The sequence below is a fragment of the Gavia stellata genome, chromosome 20 (genome assembly GCF_030936135.1).
Source record: "Gavia stellata isolate bGavSte3 chromosome 20, bGavSte3.hap2, whole genome shotgun sequence".
Lineage (NCBI taxonomy): Eukaryota > Metazoa > Chordata > Aves > Gaviiformes > Gaviidae > Gavia > Gavia stellata.
This window is the reverse complement of record NC_082613.1, coordinates 10,986,556-11,009,493: the sequence shown is the minus strand read 5'-3', so window position 1 is coordinate 11,009,493 and position 22,938 is coordinate 10,986,556. Positions and strand designations below refer to the sequence as shown.

The 22,938-nt window shown below is 52.5% G+C and overlaps 2 protein-coding genes across 2 annotated transcripts; one reads left to right on the top strand and one right to left on the bottom strand.

Moving 5' to 3' along the window:
• Positions 1–688: 688 nt before the first annotated feature.
• TP53RK (TP53 regulating kinase) lies at positions 689–2,154 on the bottom strand. The gene is made up of 2 exons (XM_059827342.1): positions 1,764–2,154; positions 689–1,226 (listed from the first exon to the last, which is right to left on the bottom strand). Exons 1-2 carry the CDS (start codon positions 2,116–2,118, stop codon positions 748–750), a joined length of 834 nt encoding a protein of 277 aa, XP_059683325.1. The 5' UTR covers positions 2,119–2,154; the 3' UTR covers positions 689–747.
• A 6,225-nt stretch (positions 2,155–8,379) lies between these two features.
• SLC2A10 (solute carrier family 2 member 10) lies at positions 8,380–14,773 on the top strand. Its single transcript, XM_059827292.1, has 5 exons — positions 8,380–8,408; positions 10,610–11,968; positions 13,023–13,145; positions 13,710–13,845; positions 14,509–14,773. Exons 1-5 carry the CDS (start codon positions 8,405–8,407, stop codon positions 14,603–14,605), a joined length of 1,719 nt encoding a protein of 572 aa, XP_059683275.1. The 5' UTR covers positions 8,380–8,404; the 3' UTR covers positions 14,606–14,773.
• Positions 14,774–22,938: the final 8,165 nt, after the last annotated feature.

Genomic DNA, 22,938 nt, shown 5'->3' with positions numbered 1-22,938 from the left:
ACAGTATTACTGCCTGCCTCTGCCAATTGCCTACCTAGGCAGGCAATCGCAATACAAGCAGTCCCTCTTACAAAGCGCCAAAAAATGGAAATTTACAGCAGACTTCTTGCTTCAAATGGAAGTTTCTCAGCAGAAAACTGCACTTGATAAACAATTTTTGTATTTGCTTAAGGAAAGACTATCGACTGAAAGTTAAAAAAGCCAAAATTACTACCGAAAGAAAATGAACCTGTCTTGTTTAGCGCTCTATTTCAGCATTGCCCGTGTCCTGGAATCCAGTCCTCCTAAAAATTTTCAGGATGCAGAGAGCCATTTATAATGGCTTTAAACACTTTGCTGTAAAGTCTTCTGAGAAAAATAACACATTTGTTTTTCTTAATTACCTTTTGTAGATGCTCTGGTACACCCAGGCCCCTCCTACCTCCCACAAATCCATGGTCCACAGGCTGAGAAAGATTACTCAGTATGATTCTAACCACATGAAGAGCGTGAGTGGAATGACACTGTAAACTACTTTTTAGAAGAAATATTTAGGAAAGAAGTGACCTTTAGTTGTTTCCCTCTTGTCTGTGCTCCCATCTCACAAATACTTTGGTTACTTTACGACACTTAAACTCATGCAAATTTATTTATTTGAAGACAGTTACCAAAATAGTGATCTGTGAAATAAAACCAACTGGAAATATAAATAACCATATTTGCAGAAACTAAGCAGCAATATTTCTCCATCCCTAAGCCCACTCTCTTCTACCCAATCATGGATCTCTTCCTTCCCCTTAGTCGAACTTCATCCAGCCTTTTGATCACCGGACCAGATTTTTTTGATGTAGCTGCATACGTCTTTAGCAGAGCTTTAAACATAGTTTCAGTATCCGGATGAGTGCTAAGGAAGGCTTTTTCCAGAACGTACAAATCAACTCCTTTATCCTCCGGAAGACCTGAAATAAAACTGAGTCCAAAGTCTATCAGCACCAAGTCCAGCTTCTCCGTGGGTGGCCGCAGAAGTATATTGGAAGTTGTAAGATCCCCGTGTATAAGATCTTCATCGTGCATTCTTGCTAACAGCTCACCCATCTTCTCTGCTAAGGTAAGGAGGCTACTGGTATCATTTCCACTCTGTTGTACAGAATTAATATGATCTTGAACACTAATTGAGCCCACAATATCTTCAAGATATATGGAGTTGGTGACATAATCCACGAAGTAGACCACTGGAGCTGAAATCCCTGTTTAAAAAGAGCAAATTAAATGCTAGCTGTTAATTTACAGGATTTTCCAACTTTTAACAACAAAACACAACCAACACAAGCCTTAACCAGAAACGCCAGTTGAGATCACCCCCAGACACCGATAACCCCCATCTAGGAACGCCCCTGCCAACCCCCATTTTCCAAGCCATGCTGCACTGGCCTCCAGCCTTAAATCTAGTTGGCAGCTCGAGCACAGTTAACAGGATCAGCCCCTCCTGGGGTGAGACTCCCCGGAAAAAGACGCATAGGGCCTTTTTGGCTGAGGACAGCCTGCGTTTTAGGAGGGCACCCTGAAAAAGCAGAGCGGGTCGCCCCAGGATGAGCAGAAGCCACCCGTACCCTTCAGGATGAAGCAGGAAAGGCCGTCAAGTGCCTGTTATTTGCTCTGAGGGACGTGCAGAGCCGGGGGGGCGCCGGCGAGGACGGAGGCACCCGGCGCCCAGGGGGGTCTGTGCTGTCAGGGCAGCCTCGCCTCACGCCGCCCCGGCCCGGCCCCGCCGCCCCCGGGCTCACCTGCCCGCCGGCACCGCAGCAGCGACCGCGCCTCCTGAGCCATGCGCCGCCGGCTCAGCCGCTCCTCCAGCGCCGGGTGGCGATACCGCTTCGGGATGCGGAGCTTGGCCACCGCCGCCCGCCCGAGGAAGAGCCCCCGGTAAACGCGCGCCTCGGCGCCCTGCTGCACCAGCTGCAGCCCCGGCAGCGGCGGCGGCGGAGCCTCGGCCTCGGCCACCGCAGGGCCCGCGGCGCCCGCCTCGGCCTCACGCTCGTCCACCGCAAGGCCCGCGGCCCCCGCCTCGTCCACCGCAGGGCCCGCGGCCGCGGCCATGCCAAAGCACGCGCCGCCCGCCTCAGCCTCGGCCGCCGCCATCACAGGACGCCGCCACCACACAGCGCATGCGCGTCACGCCTCCGCTTCGGCAATCTTCGGCGGCCCTCGCCGGAAAACGACGAACTCCCCAAGCTCCACCTCCCCCCCGCTTGTACCGCTCCCCGGCGCCTCGCTATAGCGCGCCCTGCGCTCCGCCTGCTCCTTCCTGCTGTTCCGGTGCAGCCTTTCCCAGACACCCTCTTTGTGCTTCCCCCATAAGTTCTGCTGCCCTCTGCCTACCTCTGCCCTGCTGGGGGAAACAGAGCAGCTGCAGGGTGGTAGGACTTGTGCCTGAGCCTTCCCCAGCCCCAGCCGGGGCGTTGTCCTGTGCTTCCGCCAGTGCAAGAGCGAGACCCGCAGCTGCCCCAGGGCCCACAAGCAAGGTGCTGGATGTGCGCCTTCCCAAGGCAGCAAGCGGGATCCTGTGGTCTCCCCACAGTGCTCCCAGCACCACCTCGGAGCCGCCTGCCAGGGCATCACCCCCGGGACACCAACCCCGGGGCATCACCACCAGCACGCTCCACCGCTGGGGCATCATCACCATGGGGACTCCACCGCTGGGGCATCATCGCCATGGGGACTCCACCGCTGGGACATCATCACCATGGGGACTCCACCGCTGGGGCATCGCCACCATGGGGACTCCACCGCTGGGGCACCATCACCATGGGGACTCCACCGCTGGGGCACCATCACCATGGGGACTCCACCGCTGGGACATCATCACCATGGGGACTCCACCGCTGGGGCACCATCACCATGGGGACTCCACCGCTGGGGCATCGCCACCATGGGGACTCCACCGCTGGGGCATCGCCACCATGGGGACTCCACCGCTGGGGCACCATCACCATGGGGACTCCACCGCTGGGGCATCGCCACCAGGACATCACCACCAGGGCTCCACCACCAGCTCTTGGCGCTTCATGTGCCGAAAGCCTTCGCTGGAGCCCGTGCAGATCCACTGCAGCTGCCCGGTGTGTGGTTGGGGAGGAGAAGGGGTTTGCCCGCAGACTACAGGAGATTGCCAGCCTGCAACAGGGCATGCTGTGACCCCAGGTCCCCACTCTGGGCTGCATCAAAGCTTCTGCCCCGGGTGCTGACATGGGCCGCTCATGCAGTGACACGGGTGTCCCCAGTTCCTCAAGCAGCCAAGCTCCACATCTCTGTGTTAGTAAAAGATGGACAAACCTCATTGTCTTGGGAGCAGTATTTGGGTTTTTATGGCACACTGAAACACGTTGCTCTACTGGGTGACCTGCACATACTGCAATTTACGTTCCCCAGAAGATACAAGGGACTCAGCCCAGTCCCTGTAAATATGTTTTCAATTGTTGCCTTTGGAGGTGTCACAAGTCCATTTTGTCCTTGTTTTCTCATCCACAACATTTGTTTCCTTTTCAGAACATTTATATTTTATTAACACATTCCATACAGCTTACTTGTCATTGCGTGGTGGGATCATGCCTGGCAAATATTTACCTTGCTTCAGTAACAACTTTTAAACAACCTTCCAAAGTTTTCAATGATACGGGTAATCCATCCCACAATTCTGCCCACTTGTGGCATCCTCCTTTGGCTGCCCTTGCCGTGGCAGGGCTGCAGGAGCCCGACAGCTTGGCCAAGGAAAGAGGTGTGTTCCTGGGCTCCATGGCTGGAATTTATAAATGCCACAAACAATCATCTAAACAAAGAGGGTTTTCCCCTGTTGTGGGCAGATTTTATCTAAGCATCCGTGCACAGCCCCAAAGACATACATATATAACCTATGAGCAAGTGCACACAGATGTCCTCGGTTCGTTACCCTGGCAAATATGATGGTCTTCTCCCATGCCGGCCAAAAACATCCTCCAGAGCTTTCAAGATACAAAAGAAAATATTTTTGCTTTATTTTTCCCATTATTTTATTTATTTAAATTTTATCTTCCCTGTGATTTCACTTATTCTTTTCTCTTTGAATGCAATAAACAGTTGACATAGCCCTTGGAAACCATCTAGAGCCATTTACAATATTTATGGTATCACCCAGTATTTTTATTGGAATATTGAATCACCCCAGAGAATTGCACTGAAGCCACAGACTCTCTGGTAATTTGCTTAATTATGTAACTTTGTTCTCCTGGTGACAAGCGTTTATAAACTCTCCTTTTACAAACAATGTAATCGAGTTAGAAATTGCAGCGCAGCAAACCAAGCTAATGGAAACCAAGGCAGATCCCATGGGCTCCTCCCCGCTGTCCTGCCGATCCCTCGGCATCGGGCAGGCTGCAGCGCTGCGGGCAGCTCTCCCCTCACCCCCCGGCTTATTTAAGGATGGATGCTGCCATCCTCAGAGCTGGACAGACTGGAAAAGGGCTGAATTTGGGCTACATCAGGGCTCAGGTGGCTCCTCATGCCCAGCCAAGGCACTTGTTGGCTTAGAGGTTGTGTCCTCAACCTGCAAAGTGTGGGCACGGGGATAAACCCTCCTGTGTGTGAATGCACAGCGCTGACTCCCATCGCAGCTCAGAATTACGGATCTTGGCTAATTCCCCCAGCAAGAGGATGCTATGGACGGGGCAGGCTGCAGGCACCGGCCCCCCAACAGAGGGGTGCAGGGGTGCAGGGGAGCACCCTGGGTCGCCGCAGGCTGATATGCGGGAGGCATCCCTAAAACGCGCAGGAAACAGGACCCATGGGGCCATCACCAGTACTGACCAGCATTGCCAGCGAAACCCCCAGGGTTAGGATAACGTAAAAGAAAACGTGTGCAGCCTGGCATGACAAGGAGAAAGCTCTCTGCGCTGTAAACGAGCACGCAATAAATGCAGGTGCCTGGCGAGCTGGCTCCATCCCAGCCAGCTGTAACACTGGTGCCTGCTCTTGGATTATCATTTTCGTCAATAACTGAACTGAGCTTGGTCAGTTTGGTCCCCTGAATCCCTTCCTAAGGGTCAATCGTAATTAGAGAAAATGTGCTCGAGTGCGTGATGAGCGTTACTGAACTCCATGTCTTCCTTTTTCCAGGCTGGACTTCTTTCTCCTCTCATATTTATATTTTAATTTGTGATTTAAAAGCCTCTTTTAGCTGCTCCAGCCCAGAGGTAGAGAGTAACACTTTCAGTAATCCCAGCCGGATTGTGTTACCAAGTGCAGGCTGCCGTTTCAAACACCGAGCTCTTCAGGAAGCACATTCCTGAGGCTCAGCCCTGGAGATGTGTTGTTCTGCTGCGAAGCAGGAACGTGCCCTTGCACCCCCCAAGACCAGCAGCCAAGAGCGAGATAAGGATCAGATGGGGAAATGGCACTGCCAAGACACACAGTCTCGAGAGGAGGAGGAAAGCATCGCAGGAGGGAGCAAGGCTAGGAATATGCCGGCAGACACGGAGCATGAGGCAGTCCTGGTGGATCCAGCCCCTCCAGACCTTCTCGTGAGGAGCTTAGGGACAAAGCTACTAACTTCAGCAGGCCCAGAATACCCATTAACTACAAATAGTATGATAAGAAAGATGTACTTCAAAGTCTGCAAAGGAAGATTTTTTCCTGCAAAGGGGAAAAAAAAATGCAAAGGAAGAATTATCCCTGCTGTACTTCATAGCAGGTTTTCACCTTTTTTTTCCAGAGGACCATAACCCGCAGCCACGCGCAGCGTCGATGCAGAGGCTGCATTTCTGTACATACCGATGTCATCTTTTTGGCTGCCTTTTGTAAACATACCATAAAGCTCTGCCTATACTCCCCAGGACCTCGCCTCCTTGCTGTCTGCGCTAACAATGTTTATTGCCCTGCCAGAGAACAGGAAGCCTCCAGAAAATGGCGGGGTGGCAGAAAAACGAATGCTGAGTGACCACAGGGAAAAATATCAGTTCTTTCTTCTCACAGTGAAATCATTTGAGAAGGAAGGAATTGCTCAGGCAATTTGCAGATCATGTAGCCAAGAGTGGGTCGATTCAGCGGCTGCCGAGGACTGTAGCTCCCCTCCGGCTTTCTGCCCGGCATGGTGGAGAACCACGCGTGGGTGACATCTCCCCCAGTTCATAACACGATGCACCCAAAATGTATAGGCTTGAGCTCCGGGGAGAAGCTGCAGGGGCCAGAGATCATGGGCGAGATCACGCTGCATCCCCAGCAACCCCAGACGCAGAGCTGTGGTGCCTGCTGCGCACCGCGAACTGGCCCCATATGCAGGGTCTTGGGGAAGAGAGAAAATTGCAGTCATTTCTCCCTCTGAGCATCATGAGAGCTAGTTGTGATTTCAGAGCTGTTTAAACTACTTTAACATGAATTACAAATCCTATTGAAAAGCTCCTTCCATGAGCACCATTGGTTTCTGTTGGCTGGCGTTCGTGTTTGAAGGCACTCTTCACTGTGTGTGTGATCCCTGTGCAGCTGTGTTTGTATCCGATACAAGGTTTTAGAAGAGGTATTTTTACATACTGTATTTCCATTGAAATTAGAGCACATGAATGAGAAGCATTTATTTAACCTAAAGACCAGATAGGCAATTTGAAACACTTTTAATATTCGCTATGACTTTGAGAAGAAACAAAATCAAAACCTTTGATCAGCTGCTGCCCATATTGCAGGCCAGATATCCAACAGACTAAGGCTGAAAGGATACGCATGATCCGGTATTGCACATCTCAAGCATCCCAAAACTCTGAGTTGGAGCAAAACAAGAGTTGGCACCACTGGTCTCCAGAGCAGAGACATGCCATGTATCCCCCTACTTAGAAGAATAATGATTAAATATTTCTCTCAAATGCCCCATTAAGTTAATATGTGGTATGACTGAAAAAGCTCTTTCAAAATTATCACGTGTTCCTCACTCTTCACCCAGCCTGTTTACTTTTACCTGTGTCAGAGGGGTGTGCCGGCACCACAGATGGTCACTGATGCAGTCCTTCCCCAACCTGAGCCTGTACCGCAGCAAAAAGCTTTACCAGCATGGGCTCCACAGGACGCTGGGCTGGAGCTTTTATTATTATGACTGTGTGATTAAATGAAGTATTACCTGCAGTCGCATACCAGCTTGCAATGCAGTTTTATGGCCATTTGCACTTACCCTTCAGCGGCAGTGCCTGCTGCATGGCTCTGGGAAGGCTGTGCAAGCCCACCCCCAAGCCGGTGCAGCACATCTTCCCTGCTCTGGTCCCCACACCAGCGGGGTTACAGCAAACTTCTGAACATTGCATGTACTTCACCACGGCGCAACCTGCCCAGCAGCTGCGGTCTGCATGAGCAGCAGCGAGGGAGAATGTTTGCATTGTGTTCAAGAGTTTTGAAAGCGCTTCTAGGCATATCAAGTTTTGTAAAATAATTCTTTTACAAACTGGACTTTGGGATACATTAATTTAGCCTCAAACTCAGAAAAATATCTTGCATCCAAGTGCAAGTCCCAGTGTTTTTTATGCATTAGCCAGCAGGAAGGTTTCTGTTCCACTGAGCAGAAAAAGAATGTTAATTGCAAGGGAACTTGACTGCTGAAATGCTTTGTGTAATGAAGGACTGTGCAGGGGCAAGGAGATAAGCTCGAGAGACTGATCCTTTCTTTCCCACGGCGGAGAAGGGTAAGAGTGCAAACTCAGTCATGCTGCTCTTTCTTTTTTTAGCTTCGAAATGGTCACTCCTTTCCTAGCAGGCTTTCTTGGGCTCTCCAACCGAGCTACCTAAAAACTGCAATAAACTGTTACTCTGTTGTGGGCTTGCTAGAGGCTTTCTAGTCTAGAGGAGCGAAGCTCTGCGCCAGAGAGGGTCCGCAGTCGGCGAGGAGAGGAGATTCCTATTCCTGGCTCGAGAGATAGGGAGGCTGGGGAGGGAGCTGTCATTCCAGCAAGCCAAGCCATACCCTGCCGCACCCTCGTTTCTAGACCGACGGCAATGTACCCCCGGCAAAATGCCCCCAGCCACCCTGCGCCGGCTAACCGGGGCTGCACGGAGCGCTCACACGCCCAGCCCCCGCGCACGGTGCGCCGGAGCGGGACCCCGCCAGCCTCGTCCATCACCCCGGAGGTACGCTCCTTCTCCCCGGCCCTTTCCACCAGCTCCCCGGGGCGGGGCCCGCCCGCAGGCGGCCGGGCAGCCGGCGCCCCGAGCAGCGCAGGCCCAGCGAGGGCGGCCCGCCCGGGACCCCCCGGCTCCCCGAGGGGCGGGCAGGGCGACTACAAGCCCCAGGCTGCCCGGCCGGGAGGCAGGGCGGGAGCGACGTGGCGCTGCGCGGCCCCGCTCCGGCCGCCGGACCCCGCTCCGCCCCGCCCCGCTCCGCGCCCGCCGCCGCCGAGCGCCGGGGGCTGTGCCCCGCCGCGCCATGGGTGAGTGCCGGGCTGGGGGGCCGCTGCGGGGCGGGGGGCGCCCCGGGGGAAGGGGCAGCGGGCTGGGAACGGGCGCGTCCTGCCCCAGGAAGAAGTTTTCAAAGAAGAAGGTTTCAACTTTTCCTAACGGCTGGAACCGCATCCCTCCCCCCCCCCCCGCCCCTTCTGTTCTTTTTAGCGCCCCCGGCAGCAAACAGAGCAAACAAAGTCATCTCCTGTGGCACAGCTCCCGGGGCCGTCCCAGGAGCAGCGCCGGGAAGAGGGGGCTGCCTGCGGGAGCAGAGCCCCGGCGGCTGCGGAGGGAGCACTGCAGTTTCGCCGGAGGCGGCGGCGGCGGTTGGCCGCGGGGGTGCCAAGGGGCACTCGAGCCGCTGAAAAGGCAGCCCAGTCTCAGCCAGGTCAGCAGCACGGGCTCCTGCCCGGTCCTGAGGCACGGCCCTCCGACCAGAGTTTGCCGTAGGCAGGGAATGGCCTGGCACAGCTCCTTGGGAGACCCCCCCAAACTTTCTGTTCTCCTGTGAAGAGCTGAAGAGTCCTCGAGTTCCCTGACTTCATCAGAATAGGCTATATACGAAGCTGGATTTCAATCAAAGTTCATAAACTGTTACTGCTCATTAAGTTAACAAGAAATACAGCAAATTGTGACGGAATCGGCTGTGGTATTTACAGTGGGGCTGTCTGTATCTAATTGAGTTTGTGGCTTGAAACTAATGACGTGCCCGCATTAGGCAAAGCCTTTTGTTCTCAGTGAGCAAATATTTTTTCTAATTATCTGCATAACATGTAGAAGGAGTGATAAAAGCAGTGCAGGTAGTCACACAGCATGATGGAGGGACTGGCGTGTAGCTGGGATGGCATAAGTAACACAAATGAAACACAGAGGGTTACAGAATAAATACAAATATAAACATAGCCATCTCTGAGAAAAAAACCTTTATTGCTGGCTGTAATTAAAAGCCAAATAGAGACACTTCCTATTAAACACAGCTTGTGAGGGGAAAAAAGCCCTTAGGCAGGGTGAGGAAGTTTTTCTATGGTCTGGTGGTTGTGTCCACATTCTTTCCACATACAGTCCACTGAAACTGTGAGTATTTCTAATTAAACAACGCCAACGTGAGCATACAGATAGTATTATGTGCTGGAAACCAGTACAAACCTCTAAGCTGATGCGCTTTACCTGTGCCTTCAAAATTGTAACTGGAAGGGGGAGGTCGCTGTCACTGCTGTTGCCCAGAGGTCCCTCCATCAGCACTGGCTCTCATGCCATGTGCAGTCCCCCCTGCCATAACACGACTAATGGTTCACACGTGGTCACCCTTTCATCCTCTCCCCAGGGCAAGGAGCCTGTGCAGCAAGCACCTTGGTTTTGTAGGGTTGTTTGGGACGGGTTGGTTTGGATTTGGTTTGCTTTTGCTGTTGTTTTTTCTTATTTTTGCTAAACTTACATACTTACTAAACTTGCATGCTCAGCTATATGGGAAGGGCAAGGTCAAAGAATCGCTTCTTGTATTTGGGGCAGGCAACAACGAGCTTTTCAGCGCATGATGAATTTTGTCCTGTAGTCCTGGACCAGCCTGAGAAGGTTGTGCCTGGCTCGGGGATCCCGGGCACTGTGTGCTGTAGAAGGAGAGATGAAGAAATCAGGGCCATGTTGAGAGTGCAAGATTAACTAGGAGAAGTAAACTTCCGCGAGCAGTGTTTTTAACAAGGTGGGGAGTGAGGATGCAGAGCTTGCAGTGAGAGCTGATGGTGCCACATGCACTGAAACATGAAAATGATAATGCAGAACAATTCAGAACCAGAAAGCAGAAGCTGCGTTTCCTGCCCAGAACAGGTTTTGTAATTAGAACCAAGGGAGACCATGGACGATCCCCCCGTACAACTCCAGGCACTACAAATCACTGTCCTCCACTTAAACACAAGTCTTAACTCTGTTAACAAAGTCCTGTTTTCACAGTTCTGCACCCCAGATGAGTGCCCCTGCAGTTAGTGGAAGTGTGTGCAGACCTGGTAGGTTGCGTGACTATCTGCAAGTGCCCCTCTACACATGACCTGGTGACCTATGGGGAAATTCAGCATCGTGGCTTTGTAGATGGAAAACTTTGGGTGTCCTGGGAGAGCTTTTTCCAGCTTGTGCATGCTGATAGCTTGCCTGCTAGTGCCAGAGACCCGAAACTAGCATTGCTTGCTTGTTTTTCCAGGTCGTGCACTGCTGGTCCTCCTCTTGTCTGCAACGGTCTCTCTCCTGGGCGGGCTGGTATTTGGATATGAGCTGGGCATTATCTCCGGTGCGCTGCTGCAGTTGCAGATAGACTTTCACCTTAGCTGCTTCAAGCAAGAAGTTCTTGTGAGCGCCCTCCTTATCGGAGCTCTCCTCGCTTCTCTGGTTGGGGGGATCCTCATTGACCGCCATGGACGGAGGAGAGCAATCCTGGTCAGCAACTTGGTCCTGTTGGTTGGCAGCCTTATTCTCACACTGGCGAGGTCATTTATTGGGCTGGTCATTGGGCGCATGACCGTGGGCTTTGCCATCTCTGTCTCATCCATGGCCTGCTGCATCTATGTCTCAGAAATGGTGGCTGCTCATCAGCGAGGGCTGCTGGTGTCTCTCTACGAAGCGGGCATCACCGTAGGCATCCTCCTGTCCTATGCGCTGAATTACATATTTGCAGACGTGGATGAGGGATGGAGGTATATGTTTGGACTGGCCATTGCCCCGATGGCCATGCAGTTCCTCAGTATCCTCTTTCTCCCAGTGAACCCTGTTAAATTAAGCTCGTGGGACTCAGACTGCCAGAAGGGCCTCATTCAATTGCAGGACACTGAGGACAGAGCAGCAGCAAAGCAGGAGCCCTATAAAGAGAAGCATTACTCATTTCTTGACCTTTTCAGGACCAGAGACAACATGAGAAGGCGGACTCTGGTGGGCCTGGGACTGGTGCTCTTCCAGCAGTTCACTGGGCAGCCCAATGTGCTAGGCTATGCCTCCAAAATTTTCCACTCAGTGGGGTTCCAGAGCAACTCCTCTGCGATCCTGGCCTCTGTCGGGCTGGGCGCGATAAAGGTGCTGTCCACGCTCGTCGCGATGGCCTTTGCGGACAAGGCTGGCAGGAGAATGCTACTCATGGCTGGCTGCACGGTGATGGCTATCTCCGTCACCACCATTGGCCTCACCACCCGCATCGCTCCGCTGGCCATGGCCAGGGACTGCAAGGCAGCCGCAGACCCCAATGCATCCCACAGCCTCACCCTGCACCCCCAGCCTGCTGCGTCACCCATCCTGCCAGCATTAGGTGCTGGCAAACGCCAGGCAGGCCCTGGGGTTGCTGCCACAAGGAGCCTTACAAAAGCTTTTGCCAGTACTCAAAGCAGAGAGGTTGTTCCCCATTCTTCCCTCACTCAGAAACGGGACTTGGTGGGTCAGGACAAGGAAGAGACAGTGGGAAGCACTGGCCCTCCTTTCAGTGGTGCTCCCTGGGCAGAACATACGGTTTTAAATTGGATTACGCTGCTGAGTATGATGGCTTTCGTGAGCGCCTTCTCAATTGGATTTGGACCAAGTAAGTATGGTGTTTATATATCCTTGCACTAACCCAGAGAATAAAACTAGGGCTGATCTTTATAGTCTGCTTGAAATGTTCATTATGCATCTGCTTTACCAAGCAGCTCAGTGTCTGGAAACTGGAAATATATCCTTTTCAGCCCACTGAATCATTTTCTAGCATTGCAGCTCTGTCAGCTATAGGGCTGGTACAGCACTAGAATAATTTCTCTTCCATGCTATCACTACCCTTGTAATGTTTTTTTTTCTGTCATGCTCATTGCAAAATCAGAGCATCCCACAAGCATTATCTAATCTTCACAGCACCCTGATGAGGAGGAAAATAGAGGGCTGAGAACAGAGGGACTGAGGGGCTTTTCCTGTGTGATGAAGAAAGTCAGTGGCAGAACTGAAAGTGGAACCTCCTCAGAAATTTTTCAGTATCAGTCGGTCTTTTTCTGAAATCATTGTCTATTCACCAGATGACAACAGAGATTAGTTCATGCTTCCATGTGAGCTCTAGTGTTTTCTGGCATTTATTACTTTAAATGCTTTGATGAGAGGAAACAGCACCTAACTCAAGGGAAAACAGAAGCGCACAGCAAGTCTCATGGGTTTGACAGTGACCCTGTAAGTTATTTCCAGCAAAATAACCCTGGGATAGCAGAGACTACTTTAAGATATATATTGCTTTAGCTCTGGTTTTAGCCCAAATGCAACACTGTCTCCCTAATCGTATCCCTTTCTCATTTCTTTACAAAGAGCGTGTCCTGACAGCAGGTGTGCCAGATCTTTTCCATCTCCCTTGAATGGAATGACCAACTCCCCTGCTTTCTTCCTTGCTCCCTGGACCTGTCCATTTGTATTTCATTCCTCCGTGAAGTGCTGAACGTGGGGGTTTTGAAGTGTTCTACTGTGACCTGACTCTGAGACTGATGAATGTTTGACACCACCAGCAACGGGTGCTGGGTGAAGCCAGAGCTTAAAACCCCTGCTGAAATCTTCCTTGCCCATTTCCCAAATAAATTGCTTAACCCCTACAACTGTCTTTCTGATCTCTCTAATCCATGCAGTGACCTGGCTGGTCCTCAGTGAGATCTACCCTGCTGGGATTAGAGGAAGAGCCTTTGCCTTCTGTAACAGCTTTAACTGGGCTGCCAATTTACTGATCAGCCTCTCCTTCCTGGACCTTATTGGTAAGTGTCCGTCCCCCATCCCTCCGTCTCCCACAGCTGGGTAGTGAAGGTGCCCGCCACAACCTGTTCGGAGATTAAATGGCATTTTGAACTTGATGCTGGAATGGGTGTGACCCTGATGCCTCTGACAGCAGAAAAACCAGGCACCAGCAACGCTGCTCTGAGCCCCTGCACCACCCGTTTCATAACAATCATGCATCGCCCACTGGGCTGCACTGTAATACTGCAGTATCAGCAAACCACGGTGTTTGCAGCTTTCATGCCGGTAGCTTTAGAACGTTTCTTGCTAGCAGAGCTGTCCGGGCACTGCTGGCCCCTGGAGCTCAGCTGCCTTCTCCTTCCCTTTGTGGTGCTGCTGGCAAAGCCTGGTGTGGATCATCCTTGCTGATTCCTGGTCCAGACCTTGCAGATAAGAAGCTTTCCCTGCTCTTTGGAGGGCTTCTCAAAATAAAATGCCCTTGTCAGGCACCAGTGACCACCTCGCAGTAAGCAACCAGCTTCCTTTGTATCCCACGATGTGACCTATCTCCGATGGACCGTTCACGCACTTGAATCTCTCTGCAGATGCCATTGGTTTCTCCTGGATGTTTCTTCTCTATGGACTGATGGGGGTGATGGCTGTTATATTCATTTGCTTTTTTGTTCCGGAAACGAAAGGACAGTCCTTAGAGGAGATAGACCAGCAGTTCTCCAGGAAACGGTACGTGTGCTGTTGTACCAGCGTGAGTGCTGGCTTTGGGTGCTTCCCACCACTCCCTGAGGACTATGGCACTGGGCAGCTCAGGGCTGTTGCAAAGTCTGGTCAGTGCCGCTGAGAGTATCTCAGGTTTGTGCAGGCCTATGGGATGGGGTGTGAGAGCTGCAGCGTGGTTCATCAGCGGGTCACTGCCCTGAGCCTTGCGGCCGTGCTGCTGGAGGGCACTCGTGACACTCGGGAGGAAAAGGGCTAAAAACCAGGGCTTCTGGGTGAGGGGAGGAGAGCAGGACCAGAGCATGGCACAGGCAGGTCAGGACTGCGAGGTCCTTAGAATAATCCTGGACTGATCCTTCTCTGGGGTGGAGACATCTCCTGGCATAACACAGGCCACAGGCTCTCACCCCGTAATTTCCGTGCAAAGCCTGTAATGGGCTAGGGAAGATCGAGTGGTATTTGTGCGATTCTGGTTGTGAAGGAGGTGACAGGGCAAGCATCGCTGGAGCAGAGGGAGGTTGTGCAGCCGCACGCACGGTTGCAATGCCAAGGGGTGGGAGCACACAGCCCGTGGGGGGGTGGCTGGGAGGGTAACTGCTGTAGACCCCTGCCTGGCTCCTGGCTCCCTGCGAGCAGCAGCTGCTGCAGCTGACCTTCGCCATTGCCCGGCAGGGTGTGGGACGGAAATGTGCTTAAGCAGAGACGTGGAAGAAGAATGAGCTGCACATACGCCCAGTACCAGAGAGTGGAGCACGCCAGCAGCACATGAAACCAATGACGTGCCCGCAGCATCGCCCCGAGGAGAGGAGCAGGCTGTGCCATCCGGACAGTTCTTTTCCATGGCCTTTAACTGGTGACCTCTGCTCAGAGACAGTTCTCACTGCAGTGCCTTAGATCTTGGGACATGCCGATAGCTGTCCTTTGGGTCCTTGGAGGATTGCAGGTCCCAGGCAGGGAACATGTCCTTCTTTTGATAATCTTTTACTTTTCATGGTTTGTATCTCCTATCATTTAAGAGATTAATGGTTTTGTACACAGGAATTGAAGAACAACTTTTGCTGACAATGCTTTCCATCTGTGCAGTTCATTTGTGAGCAAGGTGTATTGTTTCTAGTTCTTTGAAATACTTGATGCTTTACAGAGGGGACAGTAGCGCAGAAGGAATGTGTCAAGCAGTCAGCAGCATACATTAATATTGTCACCCTTTGTAACGTCTATGTAGGAGCCTGGAGTCTGAGATGGGAGCTAATTCAGCTAAACACCCTGTTTCAGTGGAGGCAGAACAAGTAGCTCATAGGCTGCTATTTCCCACAGTGTCAAGGCCCAGCAGCTCACCTGCCTGATCACCCAAGGCCCATGCTAAACAAGTGTAGAAGTACATCTCACGTGTCTGCTTGGCTGCTTTCTTTTGTACACAGAGCCTGTTTTGCATTCATGACCAGGGTGTGCATGTACAGAAATGCGTGCAATATTCTGGTAGCTTCTACAAGTTTTCCACCTCTTACAATTGTATGTTCTTTCATTAATTCACCCCTCCTCCTGATAGGTATACATTATAAAAAAAACACCCTACTAACATCACACTCACTCCCCAAACCTTGTCAGGGAGGAGGAGCTGGAATCCTGCTGAACAGCCAGCCTTGTCTCTTTTGAACCCCTGAAGGAACTAAGTCCCAAAACTTGGGGTTTTCCCCTGAAAGTGCAGCTCCTTGGGGACCAGTGACTGCTACACTGGGCCACCTGCTTGGCACCACAGGGACAAACACACAGGATGAGGCCATGTCACTTAAACCCCTGTCTCAAAGAGAAGCCACAAAACACTGGGAAATGATCTGTCCTTGGCTGTAATTCAGTTCATGGCTGTCGGTTGTCTGCCATGGAAGTGGTTTTCTCTTCCCACTGAGCGATGGGGGTCACCCAGGGCCTTCCTCACCCACAGCCTTCCTCACCCACCTCAGCCTCCCCGCCACACCTCTGCTGCAGCTGGAATTTGGTGTTTCTGAAGTCCCTTGTGCACTGCAGATGCTGTCACCTCAGGGCACACAAGGACACCTGTAAAACAGAAAACGGGTGCTCTCTTCCTGCAAAAAAAGCCCATGAATACTGAGCTGTATCGGGGTAACTCTGATTTTCTGGGGAGAAAAAGCATCAGCGCTGTCCTAGGAGTTAAAGTCAGCCTCCAGATTATGGCTGCAGCCTGTGGCCGTTGGTGAGAGGGTCGTGCATTCACCGGGGGATCCCTGCCCACGGGGGATGGGGGCGGAGGGGGGTGCTTGCATGCACCTCTCTGTACAGTCGGTTGGAGGCGGGGTCCCGCCAAGGAGCAGCAGCGCTCCAGCGCGGTTTTTCTTTCCGGGCTGTCACCATTTGCCGCCTGCCCCAGCAGCGCCGGGGGCCCCACGCCCCCCCGGCCCCCGGCCCCGGGCGGGGACCGCGCTGCCGCCCGCCCGCAGCGGCCCGCGGGTGCACGGCGTCGCGCCTGCCGCCAGGGGGCACCCCGGCTCCGCGGCAGCGTCCCCTCCGCGGCCCCGCCACCGGCCGCTCCGCCCCGGCCCCCGCGGCACCCCTTGCTGCGGGCCCAGCCCGGCACTGGTGTGTCACCCTGGGCAGGCAGACAGACAGACAGACAGACACGCACCCCCATGACCAAAGTGTCAGCTCACCTCACCCCTCGGGCACAGCGCCCGAGCCAGACGGACCGCCCGCCCCGCGGAGCAGCGGTGCCGCTGCCCCCTCGTGCCGTGCCCCCAGGCTTGATGGAGCCCCCGGCAAGGAGGGCAGTGGGGTGGGAAGGGGCTCCCCTGCATGGGGGCGGTAGGCAGCTGGGGCTGCCGGGGGGCGAGGGGAAGGGGAGGGGATGGAGACCCTTGGGCCTCACGGGAGGGTGGCGAGGGGAAGGGGAGGGGATGGAGACCCTTGGGCCTCACGGGAGGGTGGCGAGGGGAAGGGGAGGGGATGGAGACCCTTGGGCCTCACGGGAGGGTGGCGAGGGGAAGGGGAGGGGATGGAGACCCTTGGGCCTCACGGGAGGGTGGCGAGGGGAAGGGGAGGGGATGGAGACCCTTGGGCCTCACGGGAGGGTGGCGAGGGGAAGGGGAGGGGATGGAGACCCTTGGGCCTCACGGGAGGGTGGCGAGGGGAAGGGGAGGGGATGGAGACCCTTGGGCCTCACGGGAGGGTGGCGAGGGGAAGGGGAGGGGATGGAGACCCTTGGGCCTCACGGGAGGGTGGCGAGGGCCCAGGCCGGGGCTCGCTGCGGCTGGTTGGGTGGGTGGTGGGGGCGAGTTGGCTCCGGGGAGAGCAGAGGGGGCTGCTGACATTGCCAGGCTCTGTGGGTGGCGGTACAGAAAGCTGTAAGATTGTGGTAAGGGGGATGAATGAGCCCAGGGTCAGAGAGCTGTCTTTGCTGCTTTCTCCGGAAAAACATGATGCAACTTTCCAAACCCAACAGCTTCAGCCCATGAGGCAGCAGGAACCTGCGAGGGACTGCCTAGCTCACCGCCCAGCGCACCGTGCTTGGGGCTCTGTGCTTGGGCAGGGTGCGAGGCTCGGGGAGAGGAGGTGCTGGGAGAGCCTGGGCGCTGCTGCAGAGCAGAGTTCCCCCTCCGCCCCTGAAGCCCTTGTGATGAGGGGGTGTACGCACCCGGGAAGGGCTTCCTGCTGGGGAGACAGCTCTGAACCTGCCAGCTGGTGTTCATGGGGTCCTGCATCTCCATCGCAGCAGAGCTGGGCTGGTGGCACTCAAAAATGGAAAGACTGTTTAAATGAGAAGCTGAAGGGAAGTCAGAGGGTGTAGAAATTCAGACTCACACCCCTCATGAGGAGGATGTGGCCAATATCCAGGGAAAGAGCGGCAGGGAAATAAATGGTGCAGCTGCAATAAATAAGGTGAGTTTGACCGTGTGTAGTACCGGCAGACCCAAAGGAACATTATTAAGCAACCAAGCAAGGGCAAAACTTAGAGGTGCTTCCCTACATCAGAAGCCTAAAAGAATAAGATAATGCCAGGCTTTCCAATCACCCTGAATGACAACCCCAGCATCAGTACAGATTTCTCAAGGTGGGAGATCCCAGATTCCAATAGGAAAAATGTAGAGCCAGGCCTGTGTTACTGACCCCTGAGCAGGATAAAGGTAATGATCAGCAAACATAAAATGAGATTAGAGAAGCTAGTCAGCTCAGTGATCCATCAGGAAGAAAACCCGTGGTTTGGGATACAATAATGAGTCTGCTGAACCAAGCAGGGCTGGAAGCGGCGAGGAGGGCTGCTGCGCTGGGTTTGGTGGGGAGCAGTGCACAGGACCTGCTTCACAAGGTGTTTGTGGGAGGGCTGCTCTCTGTCAGTGACCACAAACCAACCAATTTAATGCTGTAGTGGGAGAGAGCACACCAAATAAATCCGGCGTGTGGCTCTACAATTTCAAGAAAGGGAACTATGAAAAAATAAGGTGATTAGTCAATACCAACAAAACGAAAAGGAACAGACAGAAAGCAAGGAGCCTGTAAGCAGTCTGGAGGCGATTAAAAAATGCTCTATTAAAGCCCAAGTAAAACATGTGCCACAACTCAAAAAAAACTAGGAGGTCCTAAAAAACACCCTGCCTGGCTCACTGCTAAGGTCAAGGAGGTATCACAGGGAGAAGGTCAGCATTTTAAAAATGGAAAGGTTTCCCATATGAGAAGAAAAGGAAAACCCATAAAACATAGCAAGTAAAGTGTAGACAGAAAATTAAAAGATCTAAAAAGGAGCATGAAGATTTCCTTGCAAAGATTTTTTTTTAAAGTTTCTTTAAGCACATCACAAGTAAGAAGCTGGCTAGGGAGCCATTGCTCGATACAAAGGTGCAATGGGGTACCGAGGAAGGTAAGGCATGACAAGGCAGCTCAGGCACGACTGTGTATTGGTTTTCACTGCTGCAGGTATTTGGGAGATCCTCTCACCCAGTTCATTCTCTGTAGCCCATAAGTTAGAGGATCGAGATCAATGTGACTTTACAAATGGCTATTGCACCAGAGGACTGGTTGCTAGTGTAGCTCCCACCTACAAACCAAGCTCTGGAAGGGGACCCTGGGAGCTGCAGGGGTGAGTGTCACCTCTGTCGCTGCCGGGGTGGTCGGGTCTGCACCAGCAGCGAGCACATGGGCAGACAAGCGGGTGGGAAAGAGCCAGCAGGCACGGCTGCCAAACAGGGAAATCCTACCTTGCCAGTGTGCTGGGACTCTAGGAAATCGTCAGTATGCACAGGGATAGGGAGAACCCAACAGACAGAACAGATGGACATTTTCAAAAAGATTTTGGCAAAATTATTTTTAAAAATCTACATTGCCATGGGGTTGAAACAAGAGTCCTTTTACGGATTGAAACCTAGTTAAAAGATACTCCTATCTTGTAGGTAGTAAAGTGCAGGGTTTAACAGACAGTTTTTGAGGACAAATGAGATTCAGCAATGGGGTCGCCCAAGAATCTCTGCTGGGTCTGGTTTTATTCAACATCTTCATTTGTGGTGTTGGGAAGGGAATGGACAGCAAAATCTCCAGGTTTGTGGATGACGCTAAGCTCTTTTGGGAAACAAAATGTTTTGCCAATGACAAAGGGCTCCAGAAGAACCTTGCAAAAGTGAGTGAGTGAGCAAAAAGGGCAGCTGAGATGGATGTGCGAGGGAAAGCTGCAGGCTGGTGCCAGAGGCCACTGGAAGCCGTCTGGGGTTAGTGTGGATTGGAGGAGTCCTTGGCTGGGTGAGCTAGCTCCCTCCATCATCGTCTAACTGGACAAACGTGTCCCCGCTCTAAATTTGTGACCCATTAGTGTAGCAACAGGCTCTTTCTCTTTTTCTCTCCCCTGAGGCTGAGACCTCATAAGACTAGAGGATACAGAACTGCTTGAGGCAGTGATAAATCTTCTTTAGTGGGCTTTTATTTCCTTTTCTTTCACAATATTTTCTTTAGTTTCCTAGCCAAATTTTTTCTAAGGAAAGATTTCTGACTTCCTTTGAGCCACAGCTCAACATCTGTCCACATTGGGGGCTGAAGTAATACACTGTTAAGGGGTTTTGATGTCAAGCCCAAAACCCCACCAGGGATTTATGCAGCTCTCCTCTTTCCTCCCTCCTCCTCTTCAAACAGCCTTTCATTTGCTCTCACTAATTGTGCTGTCATGCCTTTCTTTTTTCCCCCGGTTGTGCAGACAGCCTTTCATGCAGACAGGTTTCGGTGACAGATGCCTGTGCCATGAGCTTTCCGAGGAGGCCGGCTGCGCTGCAGAGCGTGCGCATCGTCTGAACGCGCCGAGCCGCGCTGAAATGATCCAGGCACCCATCCAGCTCGGGGACGGATTAGGCAGTGGCTTCCCTGGCCACCCCCCGAGGAGCCGCTGGGTAATCGCTGCCGGTCGGGAGAGCCCCACCAGCCCCAGCCCACCCACAGACACCACTTGCTCCTCTAAGTGGGCAGGAAAAGACTAGCTGAGCATCTCTTGGAAAAAATGGAAGGGGAGAGTCTTCGGGAAGATTTGAGCTGGGGACAAGGACACTGCAAAGCCCGGTGTCGCAGGGGAGGTGGCTGTGGGCAAGAGGAGCACAGCCAGGAGCGGGGGGATTGCATGGGGTCAAACAGCTATTCTGGGCTGTGCCCCCTTCCTCGGGCATACACAGCGAGAGTGGTGTGGTGAGTGTGAAGACCAGTGCTTTCGATGACTTGCATGAAATTGTGAAAGAAGGCTCAGCCCTAGGGACCATGTAAATCAACCTGCTCAAATGGAAACCTGCTCTCGGGCCTTGCCAACAAAAGGAGAACAACACTTTTGAGCAGCTATGTGATCTGAAGGCATCTGGGACACAACTAGAAGCTAATCCTGGAGAGGCTCAAAGCTTGAATTTCTTCAAAGTTGTGTTTGTGCCCAGGGAAGACTTTGTTGTTAGCAGGAAGACTGGGGTATAGCAAGCGGGGAAACGCACACCGTGAGTTCATAGACGACCCTGGTAGAAACCTTGGCTTGTTATTGCTGGTCCAGACTGACTTCAGAAACCAGCTAGTACACAGGCAATATAAAGTTTGAGGGGCAGCACGTACCATCACAGAGTCCTCAAGCTCCAGCCGTGGTAACGTGATCTAGGTGACAGACTGAAAACGGAGGAAGGTGTCAGTCCCTGCTGCAAATACTCCCACAACTCAGCAGAGAAATGTGGGATGTGGGATGTCCTTCTTGTGCATGTGAAGGCAGCAGGCTCAAGGACTGGATCCCACTTAGTCTCTGCTCGGGGGGATACAGGGCTGGATGAAAGGAGTCAGGATACATGAAATACGATAACTGGAAAAAATACAAACCAGAAGATGGGCTGTTTAATGCACTACAGATCCTGAAAAACAACCAGAGCTGAACAAAGAAACGTTCCTTGTATAGCAACAAAGATATAGCTCAACTCAGAGAGAACCTGGAAGGAGAAGGGCATGTTGAGATGTGTTTTGTTAGCTTGTGTGTCTCCAGGCACTGCGTGGATCAGACCCAAGCCTAGAATGTGGCAGGGGCTTCCTCCTTTCACTGCATCTTTCCTGTCCTCTCCGATGTGCTCCTTCCAGCACGAGCACCTCCAAGCTCCTCACACGTGGTGCCTGTGCCCTGCGCCCTTGTTCTTCCTGCTCTACCTGGCCTTCTTGCTACTGCTTCTGCCTCTGGCCTCAGCTCCCCCAGCCCTGAGCTCTTCCCTCTGCTTATTGAATTAGGAGAGGGAGAGTTGCTGTCACTTCTAATAATAGGAGTAAAGCAGGGACAGAAAGATAAGGTCTCCCCCAACCACCAGGATGCTGATGGTTTGCAGAATGAGTTGCTCTGACAGGTCATGCACCCAGAAAAGCCCATTGTCCATGTGGAGACAAGACACCATGGGCTGGGCTGGGAGTGAGACCTCAGGTGCAGTACTGGGCAATGCAGAAACCACCGCTCTGCCCCTGGACCTACTAGGACAAATTCAGCCGCTGGATAAGCAGGAATCACATAATTACCTTTACTGGGGAGTTTTTCCATTGCCATTTGTCTCCAGGTACTTTTTAGCCACTGAGCTGAGCTTTCCCCACTGGGAATCATTTTCTCCTTGCCACGATGGCAGGAGCTGCAAGAAGCTGGCCATTGTCAGGAGTCATTTCCCCTTGGAAAGGTCCTCTGCGAGGGTCTGGGGGAAATCATCGTGCTCGGGCACGATGGTCCCACCGCGGCAATCCTGGCACCACACCCATGGCGGCATCTGTGCTCACTGACAGCTCTTGGGGGTAACAACCATCCTTTTGTTCTCACTCAAACTCACAGCTGAGGTCTGGTGCATGATGTGACCTCCTGCAGCAATACAAATAAAAATGTCAGTACTATGACTATTAATAGTGTTTCTATTCCTGCTGCCATTATGATTGCTTTTGCTACTATTAATAATAATATTTACATATGCAAAACCACAGATGCAAAACAGATGGTTTGGTTGGGACCTCTGAAAAAACTTGTCTCTGCCACATATATTTATGACAAAGACAGAGGGTTAACCACACAGAGTGCCATACAGAGAACAAATAGACAGGGAAAAAGAATGAAATAATTCCTTCCATATTCCTGACAGAGGCCAAAACTCATCCATTCCCTCTCTCTGCTTCTCTCCTTTCTAGCATTTGAGACTCTTTTCCAATACCAGGTCAGGGATGGTTTCCATATTTGTTCAGACTTGTCTAATTTTATTTTCCAGTTCAGCTATTATTTTTTCAGATGCAGCTTTTCCTGATGGATGGAAAATACAAAGGGAATCGCTCATCTGCTCCCCGCAAACTTTTTCCTGACCGCTGGGAAGCTCAGGCACTATTCCAGGCCTGGAGTAAACCTTGCCTTGTGGAGAAAACTTGATCCTTGTTTGCCGAGTTCACACGTCTGGGAATAATTTAAGCTAAGGGGAAAAGTAAAAGTGAGGAAAGACTGCCACCGTCCCTAAGCCCATTTCATTCCCTTCACCACGCAGCCTTGCCTGGGAGGATGGCCGTGGCCACGCAAGATGAACAACCACATCTCCACGACTGGCCAGAACTGTAAAGCAAGAAAGTGGCAGCACAGGGCAGGGCAAGAGTTTTCGC

What these genes read in the sequence shown, in the direction of transcription:
- SLC2A10 (XM_059827292.1), top strand. An exon ending in CTCAATTGGATTTGGACCAA is followed by an intron (nt 11,969 to 13,022) that starts GTAAGTATGGTG and finishes TAATCCATGCAG; the next exon opens with TGACCTGGCTGGTCCTCAGT. An exon ending in CTCCTTCCTGGACCTTATTG is followed by an intron (nt 13,146 to 13,709) that starts GTAAGTGTCCGT and finishes ATCTCTCTGCAG; the next exon opens with ATGCCATTGGTTTCTCCTGG.
- TP53RK (XM_059827342.1), bottom strand. Translation starts at nt 2,118, where the DNA reads ATGGCGGCGGCCGAGGCTGAGGCGGGCGGCGCGTGCTTTGGCATGGCC. An exon ending in GCTGCGGTGCCGGCGGGCAG is followed by an intron (nt 1,227 to 1,763) that starts GTGAGCCCGGGG and finishes CTTTTTAAACAG; the next exon opens with GGATTTCAGCTCCAGTGGTC.